The following is a 17817-nucleotide window of genomic DNA, read 5'->3' as shown; positions in this document are numbered from 1 at the left end:
ATAGTGCAGCTGCAGAGTAGTTTATCCTTCCCTGACAGCCAGTAAGTGCTCTTACCTGGATAGGAGTCGCTGTTTTTCCCCTTATCGCCGAACATAGACTGGAGGCCCTAATCCACACGTTCATTACTGCGCGGCCTTGTTTATCCACAGCTCTTTATTAGCTTGCTTGCTTTGCCCTATTTAGACAGAGCTGTGTAAGAAAGAAATTACTCCGAGATTATTGTTATTATTCATTTAAAGAGGAAATATATGGCTGATAATACATTTTACATCACACAGCGGCTCATGTTTGGAAGCATGAAAAAAGAAAATGAAAAGAACCAGGAAGAGATGCGGAGAGGCAGAGCAAGAAAAAGGGGAGAAAATGTAGCGGTGCGAAGGTATTTGCAATTCTCTTTGAAGTCCCTATTCAACAGGGTAAGCTGAATTTTTCGGCAGTGCCTGATAGTGTTTCTTCGTAAACGCTTAAACCCCTTTAGAGAATTTCCATGGGCAGATATACGCGGTGGCTTGAAGGGAGCGTTTATGTTACCTGGAGCCAGTGCAGCCCGCAGCTTTGTACCTAAAGATGTACACTAGTGTTGAATGGAATCCCGCAGAGGTTTGTCTACGACAGAATCTCACTGCAACATCGCTGTAAGCCGGAGTGGGGAGGGAAAAAAAGGGAAAATGAAAGCCCTGAACAGCTTTAACCCTGTCACAGTATTATGGCTGTGCTCGCATAATAGAACAAAAACACTAGTGTCCATTTTGAGAAATTTAAAACAGGCATGAGGCAGTGTTAGAGTCTCATAGTGTGACGGCCTTTTGTGAAAGATGAACAAAGACACTTTTTCATAGTGTCTTTGATATTTATACCAAACAAACAAAAATGATCATCATGATATATGTGTGTTTAAAGCACAAATGCAGCTATTAATACTGCTGCTAAAATAACATTATTTATGTGTTGTATTCTGAGACGGATTTCAGCAAAGCTATAGGATAAGCCCCCCCCCCCACAATTGTTAGTTTAGTTTTTTGACATGTATTTTATTAAACATTCATCAGACACTGATTTTCCACCAGAATTTATTTTATATTTATTGTTTTACTAAAACCAATATTGTAAAATCTAAAATTTGGAATTCAGAAAAAATAAGCAGAAAAATAACCTGAGTGAAATATGGCATTTTATTAAAAAAAACCCTAATGAATTTTATACATTCGTATTCAGCTTTGTTCTTCTGTTCTTTATATAGTAACAAGCTACTCTGTTCAGGTTACCAAGTTGTGCCTCTAGTAGCTTGCCAAATGTAGTCAGAGACGACATTACCTTTATAAGTTGGACAGGTTGTGGCACATTTTGTGTTTCAACACAGTGATGGGTTGAGCCCTGACATATTTTCTCAATTTGTCATCCTGGTAAATGGTGGTAAGAGAATAGAGGAGAGTAAATCCTTATTTGAGTAAATAATTACCTGTGGCTCATTATTATACAAATGAAAAAAAATTAAAAATGTGATTTGGTCTTCCTTCAGCCTGCTGCCTAGCAGTGTGCAGCAATAGGTGGGAGAGGGGTAACCCTGTGCCTTCTGTTCATAACTCTGGTTACTTTGTTTGGCACAAATAGTAAGAACAGTGTGAAGGCAAATTAGTTTTAAAACGAGCTTATACCTTGATAGCAGTAAGTGTCAAGTTTTTGTTGTATGTAGGTTTTTGTTTTTCCTATTTACGATTTTGTTTGATGTACTTAAGTTATTTGTTTGTAATTTTGTATGATTTCTGTAAAACATTATCTGAGTTTTTAGAAACTGTTCAGGTTAGGTCAAGTAAAGAACGTGTGAAGAAGTTACTGCAACTGTTGATGCACCTTTTACTTTGTTAGTATTACCATTAAGATTAAGGTTATTATTCCGTTGTCAGAATTTGTACTATTTTATTAAAATTACATTCTTCCAATAACATCATGTCTTAAACTCTATGTGGGATGAAAATAGTATTTTCTGTCAGATGATTAACTCAAACCTGACCAAGCTTGTTGCCCTGCTGCACCCGAGGGAAATTTCATCATTATTGACTGCTTGTCTGAATGTAGAAACTGCACAGAAAGTAATGCCGTTTATTTGTTTATTTACTGGTTTTGAATGGCGGCTGCGTACTGTCTTCACCTTATCTTTTCACTGTTATTGTGAGAAGATTTATTCAAAGTTTTGTCCTCGGAATTGTAACGTCAACAGGATTTTTTTCTTTAATTCCGTCTGTGGGCTTCGAAGGCAGCTTGTCTCGTCTTCTTAGAAAACAAATGAGCACTTTACAGAGACTGATCTGCCTTATCCGCTTAGCAGCACCCTCAATCCCTGCTTTTATTTATTTACTCACTTTATTTACTTGCTTATTCATTTACTTACCTCTGTATGGATTTGGTTTGATTTCTTCCCCCCTACCCGTAGCCACTCTCCCTCCCTTTCTTTTCCTGTCCTCATCCTTGGCCCCGATCAGCAAGATAAGCCTTCAGAGGAGGGGGAGATAACATCCATTAAAGTGGTAAAGAGGACTTATGGGGCAGCCCAGATTAATCACTGCTCACTTTAATCGCATTCAGTGTGGACGGCGGCATTGGCTGCAGGGCTCAGCTTCTTCCTGTGTCATACCATCAAAAAATGAGAGCAAAAGAGAGATGAAGGATGAAGTGTGTGTTTGTTAAAACATGCCTTGATGGGGGAAAAAGTATAAAAAGATGAAAGAGATATTTCCGAACATCTCACAGCAATGCCCGCCCCTCTTCTACCTGACGAGAGACGCTAATGCTTACCAGCATTTGACATATAATTATGGCTCTACTTTGATCCAGGTGTAATTGTTTACTCCTCTCACAGGCAATCATGTCACAGAAGTTTAGCGAAAGACATCGCCATTGACAAAAGAAAACATCATTATTTGTCATTAAGACAAGAAATTTGATGTTATGTATATATTCATGTAATCATTTTATGTACTGAAAATATAGTGTCTAGCTCAGGGATACTTGCAGTGCCTTGCAATATTATTTTCCCATTTTGTCTTGTCACAACCATAGTCTTCAATCGATGTGACAGGCTTACACAAAGTGGTGCATAATTGTGATCTTGGCCAAAAAGAGGACACTTCGTTTCTAAAATATTTGACACGTAAAAATATATTTTTTTGATACCCTTTAATGAAATCTGGGCAACCAAATGTCTTTAGAACTGACCTAATAAATATGCCCACTTAGATGTTTGTTTGACAACATTAGGGAACCACCTGCTTCAGGAAGACCAAAGCGCAAACCAGATATGCTAACATTCTGAACAGGTAGTGCTAGGTTTTTTTAATCACTGTGGTCTATGCTAACAGGCCTAACAAATAAAGAATCAAATGACAAAACAGCCACTCTGATAACTCTGGACAAACAGCAGAGAGTCACAGTTTAGGTGAGATAATCTGTTTAAAAGACAAGTATTAGTTGTTCTTGTCTGCATGGAAGAGTAGTAAGATTGTTAAATTGCTGTTAGAGAGCCATAAGACGGTTCACAAGCCATTAAGGGGAGACAGAAGACATTTGAAGTCGCTTAGTTAGATGACACCAAAATTATCCTTCTTTGTCTATGTGCTTCTTTGGGTGAATAATTGTACACTCTTAACTCACCATCACCAGGGTGAAGCAAGGTGGTGGCAACACCATATTATGGTGATGGAGCTAAATACAGGGTGATCCTGGAAGAAAACATGTTTTAGTCTTGACAATACTTGACACAGAGGCAGTAGTTCACCTTCCAGGAAACAAAAATAAAATTAAAAATCAAGGCTCTAAACAAACAGCCAGAGCAACAGTGTAATGATTCAGATTAAGCACATTCATGTGGTGAACAGGCCCCATCAAATACCAAACTGAAATCCAAATAAAAATATGTTAAGAATTGAAAATAATTTTCACAGCCAGTAAGACTTGAAGTATTTGCCAATGAAGATTTCAGTCTCTACAATGTTGATGACACTCAAACCTTAAGACTTGGAACCAATGGCTGCAATTGGTAGTTTTGCACTTTGAATTTTAAGCTTTTCATTAGAAGAAAACCCTAGAAGAAAAAACATTTATTATTGTTATTACGCTTTACAACTAAGCACTACTTTGCAAAGTAGTGCTTCAATATATATGAAGTTTTTGGTTGCAACCTCCAAATGAGCTCTGCAAGCCAAACTGAACACAAATACAGGTCTGCTATCCAGAGCTCTGGATATTCTCTTAAACAAATCTTTTAAATCCAAATCTGAATTTTAATCAGCTCCCGTGGTTGCCATTTTTATTACTGTTTATCTCCAGCTCAGATTCATCTCACATTTATTTACAGAGCCCCTAATCACAGCTGCTGTCTCTGAGGGCTTTATTTTACCCACACAGATGAAACAATAAATGAAACCAATTAATGAAAATCAAAACAGCCCACCCCAATTGTAGATCCCCCTAAAAGTGGAAGAAAAACAGTTAAAGCCTAATTAGGGACAAAAATAGAAGATAGGTGTTAGCAAGGTAATCCGTTTTCTGGTATTGTTATGCACCAGTGAGATCAAGATCCAAAGATAAATATAATACACTTCTGTGCACCAGTCATTAAAACAAAAAAGGGTTGGCAATTAATAGGATGACCACTAATCAAATTGGTCAACTGATTTCTTCCAGATTATCTTACTGTTTCTGAGCTTAAAATGTCCCAAATGCTTTTGAGTTTATTATTGTGAATAGCTTAAGCAGAAAACATTTATAGAACCAACTAAGACTCAGTATAATATATTCCTTATAACACAAGCCTTTTACCTTACTAATGTTTGTGTCAGATTTGTATGTAGTAAAAATACATTTCCAGCTACTTTTTATTTGCATCCAGGATAAAGATAAGTAAAAAGGTGAATAAATTGGGCTCCCAGTTTGTAATTTACAACTTTCTGTTTTAGTGGGCTAGCCGCTTGGTTGGATTATGACCCATGTTTATCTTGCACAGAATTGCAAAGGAGGTAAAAAAAAAAAAAAAAAAAGAAGACAGAGACATTCAAAACCCGCTGTTGGTGTCATCTTTCCATGTCAAGTCATTGTGACAATCATTATCCATCCATCCTACCATCACAAAGGTAAACATGTGGAATTTGTTGAACTCGACTGAGACTTTATCTGGAATTAGGAGCTTTCTGAGTGTGTGCAGAATTATGAACTATTTGAAATATCAAGACAGTTTAAGTAACAATTTAACAGAATTACTTAGTGATACTTGATATTGGCAAAACATATCATTATGGTGAGTCTGATTGCTTTTACTGTGTTTGGGCAGATTTGTTCTGCTTGACAGGAAATTATGAAAAATTTCATCTGGTGCAAAATTGACTTTATTCGGTTAAAGAAATAAAAGACATTATCTTAAGATCACCAGGAGGAGAGGTCAGGACAGTCATAAAGAGACAATTATAACAAAAGGGAAGAAGTTTGTTGACATTTGTGTAGTTCCAAAAGAAGTAGGCCTTATCCTATGTTTCCATTTTTACAGAGTCTTGCAGTTGTACTAGAGTGCACCACCAACATCTCTGTCTCTGTCTGTTGTCATAAAAGCAATGCAGTCTTCTCATATTGGCCAATAATCACACTTCTGATTGCCTGTAAGGTCAAATGTTTGGAAGCAGTAGCAGTATATTTGGCGAGCATCATCACAAATAAAAGTTCTCAGTAAATATAAAACAATAGTTAAGCTGATGCTGTAAACAAGATGATGGTGTACAATAAAGAGGAAGTCCAAGGAGCTTTGAGTGAAGTTCTTTTCAGCGCCTTTCAAAATAAGGCTTGTACAGTACAAGAACCACAGCACACCTGAGATCAAACCGAAGATCTTTGTTCTCTTGTAAAAATCTGGAAAAAAAAATTACAACTGTTTTCTTTTTCAACTGACAGTTCTCTGTTTTTACATTAACAGTTACATTTCTGGAGTTCAAAGTGTCCATCCTTGTGCAGTGAAAGGCCATTGCTATTCCTTCTCTGCAAAAAGCGATCTGATGTGTGGTGTTAAATGGGTGAGATGTAGGACAGTGTAATTAACGCTAGTCCTTTAGCGAGCCCTGCCTCACTCAGCTGGGAGCGCCCGATATAGCACTCATTAATTCCTATTTGTGTGTAATGAGAGGGTCATGTTGGAAGTAATGAATGACTCTTTTATTTGGGTGAAAGCTGCAGGGCAGCATCCTCTCCTGGCTAACGGTCTCATAAACACCTTTTAGCAGCTCTCATCAACCTCCCTGGCTGAGAACCATTCACACATCCACATACACACAAAACATAATGAGACTGAAAAAGCACCTGGGTGAATGTTTCAAGAAATCTGGTATTTGGAGATGTAAGTATTCTCAATCTAAATTTTTTTCCTTTAGATTACAATCTATAAGTGAAGTATGTTTGCCGGCTTTCAGGTTTTTTAAGGGGCAACTATTCAAGAAGCATTCTGTGATTAAAAATCACCTACATTAATTAAATTTTTTGTTTTTCCGCCTTTCCAGAACTGTCAATTGATAAGGTGCTTGATCTCCCCGTGTTCTTTGAAAACAATCTGTTTTCAAAGAACACAGATTGTTTGAAAAATCCTTTGGGATTTGTTTCCGAATGCTGATTAGATAAAGCAGACTTGCAATAAAAGTTGGCCACCAAACATCATTCTTATTAGCGACTCTTTTGAGGAAAGATGAACTAAAAATACAACCACAGAGAGCCAACACAGAGACACAAAAACATTAAAAAAAGTTTGATCTGTTTGAGCTCTTGGACGTGACTACACTGTATGGCAGATTTTTAATTTATTTCAGTAATAACATCCATGAAGTAACTCTGTCCAAAGAGTACCATATTTAGTCTTAATTCCTTTTACTTAATTAGATTATATCAGCGTTCTCCCAGATCTTTGAGGAATGTATACGGCTTTGTTGAACAGGCATTATTAAATGTAAAAGCTATTAGTGTGTGAGAATTTCATTCCAGACTGTAGTAGACAGTAAGCATATGTGAGTTCATAATCCAGTTATATTTAACTGCTTACTAATGTGTGCCATTGTCTGCAACTCAACAATCAAAGCTGTGGAGGAGTTTAAATAATGCAGTAAAGCATTGGATTTATTTTTACACAGGAAAACTGTAGATGACAGATTTTGATTGAAAAGTAAGATTCAGAATTCATAAATTTCTTATGTTCAAAAAATCTATAGATCAGCAATGCTTGATTGCTTCTGTGCTTCAATTGACTTCTTAAAAATCCTACCAAAGATGTTGACTTTTAAGGCTTCTATAGGAACCTCTAGGATCTTTTTCTCATCCATGCCATGCTTGACTTGACCGAGATTTAATTTGTCAACAAAAGGCATCTAGATCCTCTTTAAAAAAATGCCTGTTTTTTCTAGGAATTAATAAAGCCAGGTACAACATCCACAGACTAACTCTTTGCACAGATATAGTACTGGTCCACATTTGCAAGCAAATGCATTTTGTTTCTATCAATCAGTCATTATCATTCCATAAAGTTGTCTCTGGACCTCAGTCTAATATATTTTATTCAAGTTATGGAGTCCATCAATGAAGTCCTTGCTTATTTAGTTTACGCTTTATAGTTGCTGATGAAGGACTTGTACTAGTGTTCATCAGATCATCCTATAAATATCTGGCATTGAGATGGTAGTGGCATTTTGTTGTATAACTTACTAAACATCCCTTTGTACCAGGAGGTTTGCAGACATACCCTCCGTTTTAAACAATCCCCTTCTTTGATGTGACAAAATGGTCACCCTTTCTCAGCTTTTGTGAAAAATGCTTTCTTTTTTGATATAATTGCAAATGACTTAGAACGCTATTATGGGAAGGTCTATATATGCATTTTTACTGAGACAAATTTAATTGATAACTCCTTAGAACATTTGGTTAGTTTAATACTTCTGACTGTAATCCTAGCTTTGGTTAAACCAGGTTTCCCTTATAAAATATTGCTCAGACCTTGTAGTTTTAAGTGACTGCACAGTATGTCATGGCACGGAACCTATAATTTTAGAGATCCCAATCTGCTGCACTTAAGATACAGTCACTCTTTTTTACTGTACTGCTATAGCTAATTCACATTTGATGTAATACATGACATTGAAGAAGGCCTGTAAAATCTCACTACTGCAGCCAGATTCTAAAACTGAAGAATCACTACTTCCCAGAACCCACGCAGTCAATCAAAACTTTGTTAGCTGTGCATTTCTGCCCCGGCGGGCAATTCCCCCTCTTCTAAAACCAAATTCTTCTGCGTGAGCATGTCAAGATGGATGGAAACTCATTTTATTGGTTTAGCATTTTTGAAGACCTGATGTATGGTGCAATGTGAGTAACACTGTAACTCTTGGGCTTAAAAAGACTGGCTTTGGCTCCAGTCAGCAAAAAGCTTTCTACTGGCAGGAGAATGAGGCACTGATCGCAATCTGCTATCTAGCTGGAATCTAGACTCAGCTTTCATAAACTGAAAGAGAGAAAGGGGGGTTTTAAGAGAGCAGAAGGTGCTTGAGTGTCGCGCTCATCGCAAACATCTCTGTCCAGCTCTGTCTTTATTGTCCTGAATTAGTCAAAGGGCCTCTCAAAGCTTCACTGTGATGGATGGATTGCGCATTCAAGCCAGTTCGCTCAGGAGGTTTTGCACTATCCTTTTTTTTCGCCCTCCTGGAAAACTCGTTCACACTAGGACCTATGTGATTGAGCCATTAAATACAATTGAATCCACACCCGTTCATGATAAGTCAGAGACAAAAACCTGTCCAAAAATTAAGTACAAAAACGTCATGGCAAACTTTTTATATGATTTTTGTGGGTGTGTTGGATTGCAACCTGACAGCAGATTTGCCTTTTCTTCTCACACCAAAAGAAAGCAGCACAAAAGCCTGTGAGTTCTGCTTCATTTGACCCTGTGCAAACCATATGTCCGTCCATCCTGCTCGTATTCTGCCCAAAAGATGGACTGCCGTAAGGGTCAAAGAAAGCGTCCCTGCCCACTTGAGTGTGTTACAAAGCCTTCAAACAAAATCACATGTCAGGGGTCTCTCCTTTTCGGGTCTGTCTCTATTTCTCCCCAACCTTTTGTCACTTCAAACAAGTTGCTCTGATGTTTTAGACACATTTTTCTAATGTTTTACACTCCATATAATCTGCTGTGTTTTGCAAAGCCCATTTTACTAGTTGACGTAATTGATTGCGCCCGAGACCCTGCAGAGGTCAACCCAGTAGAAAGGCCTTGGTTTCTGTCACCACGGAGATGGCAAGAACACATCAGCACACTCACTGTTACCCTCTCACAAATGCACATACACACACACTCACACAATAATAGTAACTACAATGCCCCAGTGTCCATGTCAGGTTCTGAAAGGTAACTTTTTTTAAAATGAACAAATGAATGAAAATGCCAATAGTCTTTGAATCTGTTTTGGTTTTTTTATGATCAGTGTGGGTTGTAGAAAACTATGTTGAAAAAACCCCAACAAAAAGCAAAAATGTTATGTTAGTTTCTTTGTGTCATATTGCCCCTGTGATGGAAAGCAGTGATCCCCAACCACCAGGCCGTGGATCGGTACCAGTCCGTGGACCAATTGGTACCGGGCCGCGCAAGAAATAATCAAATATGTCCGTTCTATGTATTGAGTCTGGAGGAGCTTTTATTTTGAAAATCCTAAACCGGATGCTGTTGGTTACGTCTTGCGCGCCAACATGCAGCAGAATGAGTAAGAAACAACTGCATCGGTCTCTCCATCCTTAAAATTCTTGTATTTATGAATATAGGAGAACAAGAATTTAAAGAGTATCCCTTGTAGGTTTGATAAAAAAATCAAAAAACTGTGTAGCAGCAAAGAGAAAATAAAAATATCTAAATGAATAATACTTTGTGGTATCAAATTTTGATAAATCATCATTTGTGCTACTTCACAATCTAAAAATCCTTACCCTATATCTAACCCCTATCAGTACATGCCTAAATCTAATCCTGACCTAAATTCAATTCAATTCAGACCTTGGTCCTAACCCTAAACCCCCAAAACAGCACTCCTTTCTATGGGGTCTGGGATTTGGGTCCCAAGGAGCAGTGGGTTCTCGGAGCAGTGGGTTCTCAAAATGTAGTATTTGTTGGAATAATTAGCCTTACAGTGTGAGAAATGGCAAAGCACAAACACAACCCCACACACATAGAGAGCACATACTCTCGTACATTATCAACCAATCGTTGGGAAGTAGAGTAAATTTAATTTCAGATATTCTAGGGTGACCAAACGTCCGTATTTCCCGGGACATGTCCGTATTTCACGTCCTGTCCTGGGCGTCCCGGGATATTTTTAGAAAGTGAGGAAATGTCCTGTTTTTTTGCAGGTCCCCCCCCCCCCCCCCCCGCTGAAAGGTGTCCCGGTTTTCCCAAATGAAAATATGGTCACCCTAAGATATTCCCCAAATTTTTAATGATCTATGATCTTGTGACAGCAGGCAGATGACAGAAATAATGTACATACAGTTACCCACACACCTTTTTTTTTTTTTATAAGTGTGGTGTTTTGTTTTAGAAAAGGGTACGTGGTGTAAGTGTCTTTCTTTCCCAGATACTATAGTTGTTCTACCGATAAAGAGCACAAAGTAACTCTGCGGTGGAAGGAAGCAAACACACACAGATCCCTTGTTCTGACTGGAAATGGCCTTGACAGGATCACAGCTCCCCTGTTGTTTATATCAGTGAGCAGAAGCTATCCATTACCCAGAGCAAGGTGGCTGATGCTTTTTTTCCCACTGGTGGTCAAAGTGATATTGGTTTCCTGTATTAAAGGGGAGAGGAAGATACAGGCAGCTGTGAATCTGCTAAACTCCCATTCCCAAGGCCAATAAAATCAGGTGTTACAGCAGCTGGTCGGAAATGGTGGCAAAAATCCACATTGGTGAAGTGGTGACCTGTTAAATGGGCAAAAAGAGCTGGAAGAATGTTGCCTGATAAAATTAAAATAAAACAAGAACGCTAAATCTGCATTTTACTGTAGATAAAATTTGAAATGGTCTTTGGGAGTCATATCAAAAAAAATAAAAATACTTATTCGTTGGAGTAGTTGGTGCAACAACCATGTATTTTATAAAGGAGGTCCCAAACCTGGGTAAAACTGTGCTAACCTAAAGACAATTGATAAACAGTTGTAGCTTGTATTTGTTTTTACACTCTTTACCTTTTAGTCCCATCCAGTAACTTCTGTCCAGCCTCTGGAGTTTGATGAAAGCAGAGTCAAAGCAAAGCAAAGCCAGACAGATGAGAGAAAAACTCAGAAATTAGGAGTAGCTATGCATAAAGTGAGCTTCTATATCATTATTTCTAAAACGTGTGTCACACTATTGTGCTTCTGCATTGTGAATAAATATTTGCCCTATTGCAGAATTCACACTTAAGGGGCCAAAGAAGACCAAAGTACAAAACTGTTTTCAAATGATGATATCAGTTATTTCAATTAATAGAAGTAAACTTTCAATATCACTGGCCCAGTGTGTGGAAAAGGTAATTTACCTCATTGTTAAATTTTGAATTATCTGTGATTATCCAGTTTGGTGATCCACACTTAGGCCTGACTGCTATCATACCAAGAAGTTGCTTAAGCAAAACCAGTCTGACAACAGAAAATAGGCTGAATACTTTCATTAAAAATATTAAAAACAAAGTTGGAGATATCCATCAACTTGGAAAGGGTTTCAAAACATTTTTTTACGATTGGGACTTCACTGAACCGAACTGAGAACCATTAAACACAAATGGAGAAAACATGGAACTGAGGTGAAACTCTCCAGAAGTGATTGGTTCACCATTGGTTCACCAAAATTACAATGTAGCCTGTAAGTCACTAAAACCCAACATTTAAGCAGCATTTCATATGAAGAGCATCATACCAGTAGTCAAAGATAGTGCCATATAAATAATAGAGTTGTGATTCTGGCTTCTGTCTGGGCATCAATTTCTTACTTCATGGCTGGGACAAGTTGGGTAATGCAACAGGGCAAACACCTGAAGCATATCAACAGGCCCACCGTTGAACAGCTCAAAAAACAACAACAAAAATGTTTTGAAATGGTCTATTCAAAGTTCAAACCTAAATCTGGTTGAGATGCCAAAACATTACGCAGTCTGTTCATGCTTGAGGTAGTAATATTGCACAAAGCAAAGGTGGCAGCAAAATCAGTTTTCTGACATGTTCTTTAGCTTTGTCTTTATGAAGTGTCATGGAGACACAAATAAATTACAGTCTGAGACATAGAGATGCTGTTTGGATATGGAACATGTGAGCAGTCCAAATTCTGTGACCATTTATTGATCAACTTTTGTCTAGAAATCTCTTTTATTAAATGAGTTATTACGTAGTCAGTTTTGAGGTTTGTGAGCATTTGCGGCCTGGGTCTCTACTATACTTTGGGTCTCTTGACAGCCTTGAATAAAAATCATCTTATGCATTCCGTTGAGGTGTTGCTACTCTGCTAGTCAGCAAGTAGCTAAGTTTTATGAAGTGCAAACTTTCAGTGCCTGCATATATCTTTTTGTTTAAACAATACTGCCTTCAAAACTAGTTGGCCATTATGTAATCAGAGACAGCTATTCTGTGAAGCCTTACATCATGTTGCACTCTGTGTGCAGCAACAGTCCTCCCATTGTGTTATTCTATGTTGAATGAGTGACACGTTGTTATACGATAGAAATGTGATGGAATAGACAGATGCTTGTTGGTGTTAAGATACAGTCCTGACTCGAGGTGTTAGTGAGCTGCCCCAGGCTACCCTCCAGCCAGCCTCCGCTTGGAACACTATCATCACCCCAGCTCTCTCCACAAGCGAAAACACCACCTTTGCTTGCCTGCGTGTTTGTTTACCTTCCCTGCCTCTGCACAGGAACGGAAATGTTTATGTCGACGTTGTAGCAAAATAGACAGAGCTCAGTTTGGGGGTCTGGGAAACAGGGATGGAGGTATGGAGGTTCCCCTTGTCCTCTGATTCACCTCGGGACATGGCCAGGGTCAGCGGGACATCTGTGGTCAGCACTGGGCTGATAGAGGTGGACTGTGAGGACAGCTACTGTCATCGTGGAGTAAATAGAAGTAAAGAAGGGGCTGATTTGTGCTAACATAAGCCCAAAGATAAAGGACTGAGGTCTGGCTTTGGCTGGGCTTGACCAGTAAACAAGCAGTGGGGTGCCTAAATGGCCTGGGGATCAGCCTGGGGCTAAACCTGAAGGCCTCTCTCAGCACTGAGTCCTTTAAACAGAAGATCATACTTGCACACGTTCTGACACGCAATCACACATGCACATGAGAGGGCCCTCTACTGCAGACATTAAATGCAAATCCATGCTCACAAAAATTGAGCATTGAGAAGGAAGAAAACAGCTTTTGCATGTTTTACTTTCTAGAAGTCTAAAGTCATTAATGATGTCCTTATATTTTATATCCAAGGATGTTTTTTCGGTCATTTTCTGTGCACATAACCACGTTAAACACATAACTGACATTAAAAGTCTCCTAAACTCTTGGAATAAAACAGAGTTGTATCCTCATGTGACAGACAACTGAACACAAAACTATTTTAAATTTTATATTTTTTCTTTAACACACTAATAAGCTGCATGTGGCAAGAACACAGTTTACTCATATTCTTTTTGATGAACTTTAAAAGCTCTAAAAAAATACCTCCAGTTGACCCAGATTGTTTTAATAGAATTCAAATTTTGTCATTCTGGGGTCTAATTCTCTCATCTTTTTCTCAGAAATACACCATTTATGGACTGTCGGTCAAGCAGTTTAAGGAGAAATTAACCACTTTGATTCATTCATCTTTAGCCAAAGTATTGGCAGTTTTTGTCAGTGTGGTGAGTTACCAAGTCCTGCTGGGAAATGGAATCACCACCTCCATAAATATTGTGAGCAATCTCTGTTTCCACAGTGGCTGCCTCTGTGCTCAATTTATTTATGGCTTCACAATCTTTTCAAGCGAGCATTTTTGTTGTTGTTGTTGCTTCAACCTCAGTCAACTTAGCTTTTATGTTTCTCCACTCTTTCTACGAACTCTTTTGGTGCTTTCTAGATTGATTAAAAAATTGTATTTTGGTCAATGTTTCAGTCTTTGAGTAAACCCAGGTTTGACTTTTCCAACGTTGCTTTTGGTTCATGACTAACTACACAACTGTGAGTGTTGTAGGCCATGTCCTCAATCTGATCTGACTCTTATGACTCCACAAAATTCTAGAAGGGACTTTGCTTTCTGTTTCTCTCAAGGTTGCTTTTTCACCTTTTTTGCCACATGTTTTCCTTCCACCCAGTTTTTCAATATATGCAATACTCTCGTCTAGAAGGGCAAACTGGACAAGAATTAACTCAGCATTATACCAGGTGATTGTCCTCAAATTAATATTTATTTAAAAAAAAATTTTTTTTGGTCTGTTCCAACCTTCTGTGAAACTTAGTTTTGAGTTTTCATCATGTGTGAAAAACAAAAATTAAAACAAAGCAAAGTAAAAAAAGTAAAAAAAAAGTTTCTATGCTAAATCCGGTTTATGATTTTTCTCACCTCAAAATTCTAAATAACAAAACATATTTTCAAAACATGATCAGAATTAAAAGTTCAAATAAATAAATGTTTGTAAAACATCATGGTAGGCCTTGTGCGGACTGCAATCCCTCTGAATTACGGAATCTCAAGGAGTGGGTTGACGGAAAAAAAAATCTAGATTTTTACAAAAATGAAATTTTCACTATACAAGAAATTTGATTAATCAGTTAAATCAATTTATAGCCCACTCCTAACAGTTCTGGGTTTGGGCTGATGTCTTGTCAACACTTTTGTATTAATCACATACCTCAGCTTTTATCCAGCGTGTTTTGTTAATCCTTCCTATTTCCGTTCATCCTGTTTGTAAGTTTAACTTTGAAAGGAGTTGGAACAAGATTGGAATCACACTGGAGCAGGTTTCAGATCAACTACGATTCACTTGCTCTGCAGTATTTCAAGGGAAACGCTGATAGGGCATCACAAAGGCGGCATGGCAATGTGATGTCTACCAGCTGGGGCTGTGATACAGTCTGAATGCACTTTGTGGTACTTTCTCAGCCCGTCACTCATCCCAGGAGGACAGAGTTTGATCCAAACTGAAAGACACAGTTTGCAGAGGGAGTACAGCCGGCCCTTTCTCCTCCTGGTCATTGTAATCTTTGGTGTCTCCTCCGAGTTGGGTGTAATCATTCACACACCGCTACGTGTTTTGACACCTGTCCTGCGTGGTGCAGAGGGAAGTAAGCATATTACTCGTCTCCTTTGGAAACACGCACGCAGACAATCAAAGCCATCGTCACATGAATTAAGACAGACAGGTGGATTGTCAGAAAGGGATTAAAAAAAGGTGGAGAAGAAGAAATGAAGGTTCTCTCATATTGTGGAGTATTTCTGAAAGGAAGGTTGGATGACTGGGTTGGGGAGTCACTGTTAATGGGAAGAAATGAACATGCCTGACTGGTGGATGTGACAGGAAGAGACTGTTCTTAACAAGGCGTCAGAGTCAGTCACAGTTACAGATCCATCACTTCTCAGGCTTGGCTAAGGGGGGAGGCATTTAAGGATATTCAGAGCGGGAGAAAATGTGTGACGGGTAAAGAGGAAGAGGGATTTGAGTGCGGTTGACAGTGCTGCATTTAATTTGGGCTGCCAGATCCTTTTTCGTTTGACTCCCTCTCTACCAGCTTAGAGGCTGCGGAAGACTCGGAGGCGAAGGTTTGCCAGGATGTCTCTGATTAGCAGTGATGTGCCACGTCACACTTTAAGCTGGCCTGTAATTCATGTTCAACAGGGGGATACTCACACATTACACTGCACTGTGCAGGACGCGATTAATTGACTCACACTCTAATATTGGGTGTAATTTGCCCATCCTCTGATGTGAAACTGACTTTATACTAGACTTACTGTATGCTGCCATCCCGAGGATGTTATAATTGAGTCTCAGCTCAGAGCTGTGTAATTTCTACACTGAGAATAGAAGCTCAAGGGTTGTATGAATCACTTCAGGTTGTCTTTCCACCTAATTCCATGGTCTTAAACATTTAGGCTAATATTAATTAAAGCCAGATAGTGTGAATGCTTTTGTAGGATGTAGAGGTGTCATTTCTCTGTTCGCTGTTTTTAAGATCACAATTGCTGCTTTTACACATATTTTTCTTAAAATTGTGTTTTACATCTTTTCAGACCATGCTTTTCCTGGCTACTGTGGAGGAGGAAGGCCAAGCCGAGGAGGGACGAAGGGAAATGGCCGAAACCCTTTTGTCTGCCCTGACAGACAGGCACCAGCAGAGGCAGACATGGAGGGACAGGTAACAATGATATACAATTTTAAAAGTACAGGGGGTGCTGTGGTGGCGCAGGTGTTAAGCACAACCATCATATGAAGACCTTAGTCCTTGACGTGGCCGTTGCAGGTTCGATTCCTGGCCTGGCGACCTTTGCTGCATGTCTTCCCCCTTCTCTCATTATCCACTTTCCTGTCAATTCACTAGAGCCAATAAAACCTTTTAAAAAAAAAAGTAACCCAGGAAACTGAAAAAGTTTGGACAAATTGATATTTTTTCTCCAAAGTCGAAACTTGTTCTTTAGGTTCAAATTAAGCTAAATACACATTGTATGTTTGTGATTGTTTGTTTTCTATATTAAGTTTTATACGCTGATACAGAAAAATTACAAGGATTTGTCTTCATAATATAAAACCCATGAAATAATTTAGCTAATTAACTTTTTAGAGTGAATATTTTTTCAATCAATGAGTAAAAAGAGGAACTTAGTTGATTGCAAAGGAGTCTAAAAAGCAGAATTTTCAGTTATTTGAAAACTTTTTTGTTGCATAGTATATATTGAGGTTATATCAACATGTGTCAATATTGCTGACAAAATGGAGTAGGGCTGAAACGATTCCTCAAGTGATTCGAGTACCTCAATTATTAAAATTCCGAAAATTTATCTGCCTCGAAGCTTTGTTAAATTATACTTTATTATTTAGCGCACCGTGTTCCGGCCGGGTTATTACTTGTGTTGCGTGGAGCTAATTATTAGCAGCATAACATCAAGTATTCAAGTTCAACCTGGGAGGATTTTATTGATTGATGATAATGTCTGGGTCTTCGTTGTTTTTCGGGGGACCAATAAACATCCTAAAAATAACTGGCGCGATGCCTGGAGTACGGTAGTCTTTTCTCCTCCCGGAGCTGCTGCCTGGTGACCAGTTCAAAGCGAACAGCGGGGAAGAGCGCTGCAGGTGTATTTATACAGGTGAGCGCATAGACTGAACACTGCAGGCAGCTGCACATTAGATAATTAACGTAAGTGTAGCTTTACGGATGAACCGGAAAATTTCTTTCATATCATCCTAGTCTCAACAGATGGGTGGTGGAGCTCATTGTGGTGGCACGTAGCTGGTAGATGTTTTTCTGTATGTGATGAACGAAGGTGTCAAATCCTGTCGCTGACATAAAGCTATAAATGTCTGGGCAAGGTGAGAATTCATATATTAAATTGACTGAAGATGAATACATAAACAAAAAGCTGGAGTATAGAAATTTTTCATAAGCGCATTTGTGAGCATGCCTCTTTATTATTGAATTGAATATAATTTCAGATTTTTGTATAAGTTTTCTTCAGGTTAACTTGGAAAGTGAGCTATTATTGTTACGAGTTAATTTTCTAAACTACAGAAAAGTTATTGTTAGGGAAGCTCAAATGTGAAAAATTGGACT

At 38.5% G+C, this 17817-nt stretch overlaps 1 protein-coding gene across 1 annotated transcript in view; it reads left to right on the top strand.

The window, feature by feature from the left end:
- The window catches only part of fto (FTO alpha-ketoglutarate dependent dioxygenase), a 142064-nt gene that overhangs the window by 51727 nt on the left and 72520 nt on the right, over nt 1-17817 (top strand). Inside the window, 1 exon segment of the mRNA XM_044139077.1 lies at nt 16280-16404. Within this exon segment, the coding sequence (XP_043995012.1) occupies nt 16280-16404 (125 nt within the window).

The sequence above is a fragment of the Gambusia affinis genome, linkage group LG02 (assembly GCF_019740435.1).
Source record: "Gambusia affinis linkage group LG02, SWU_Gaff_1.0, whole genome shotgun sequence".
Taxonomy (NCBI): Eukaryota; Metazoa; Chordata; class Actinopteri; order Cyprinodontiformes; family Poeciliidae; genus Gambusia; species Gambusia affinis.
Note: the sequence above shows the minus strand (reverse complement) of the source record. Positions and strands in the feature narration are given on the sequence as shown.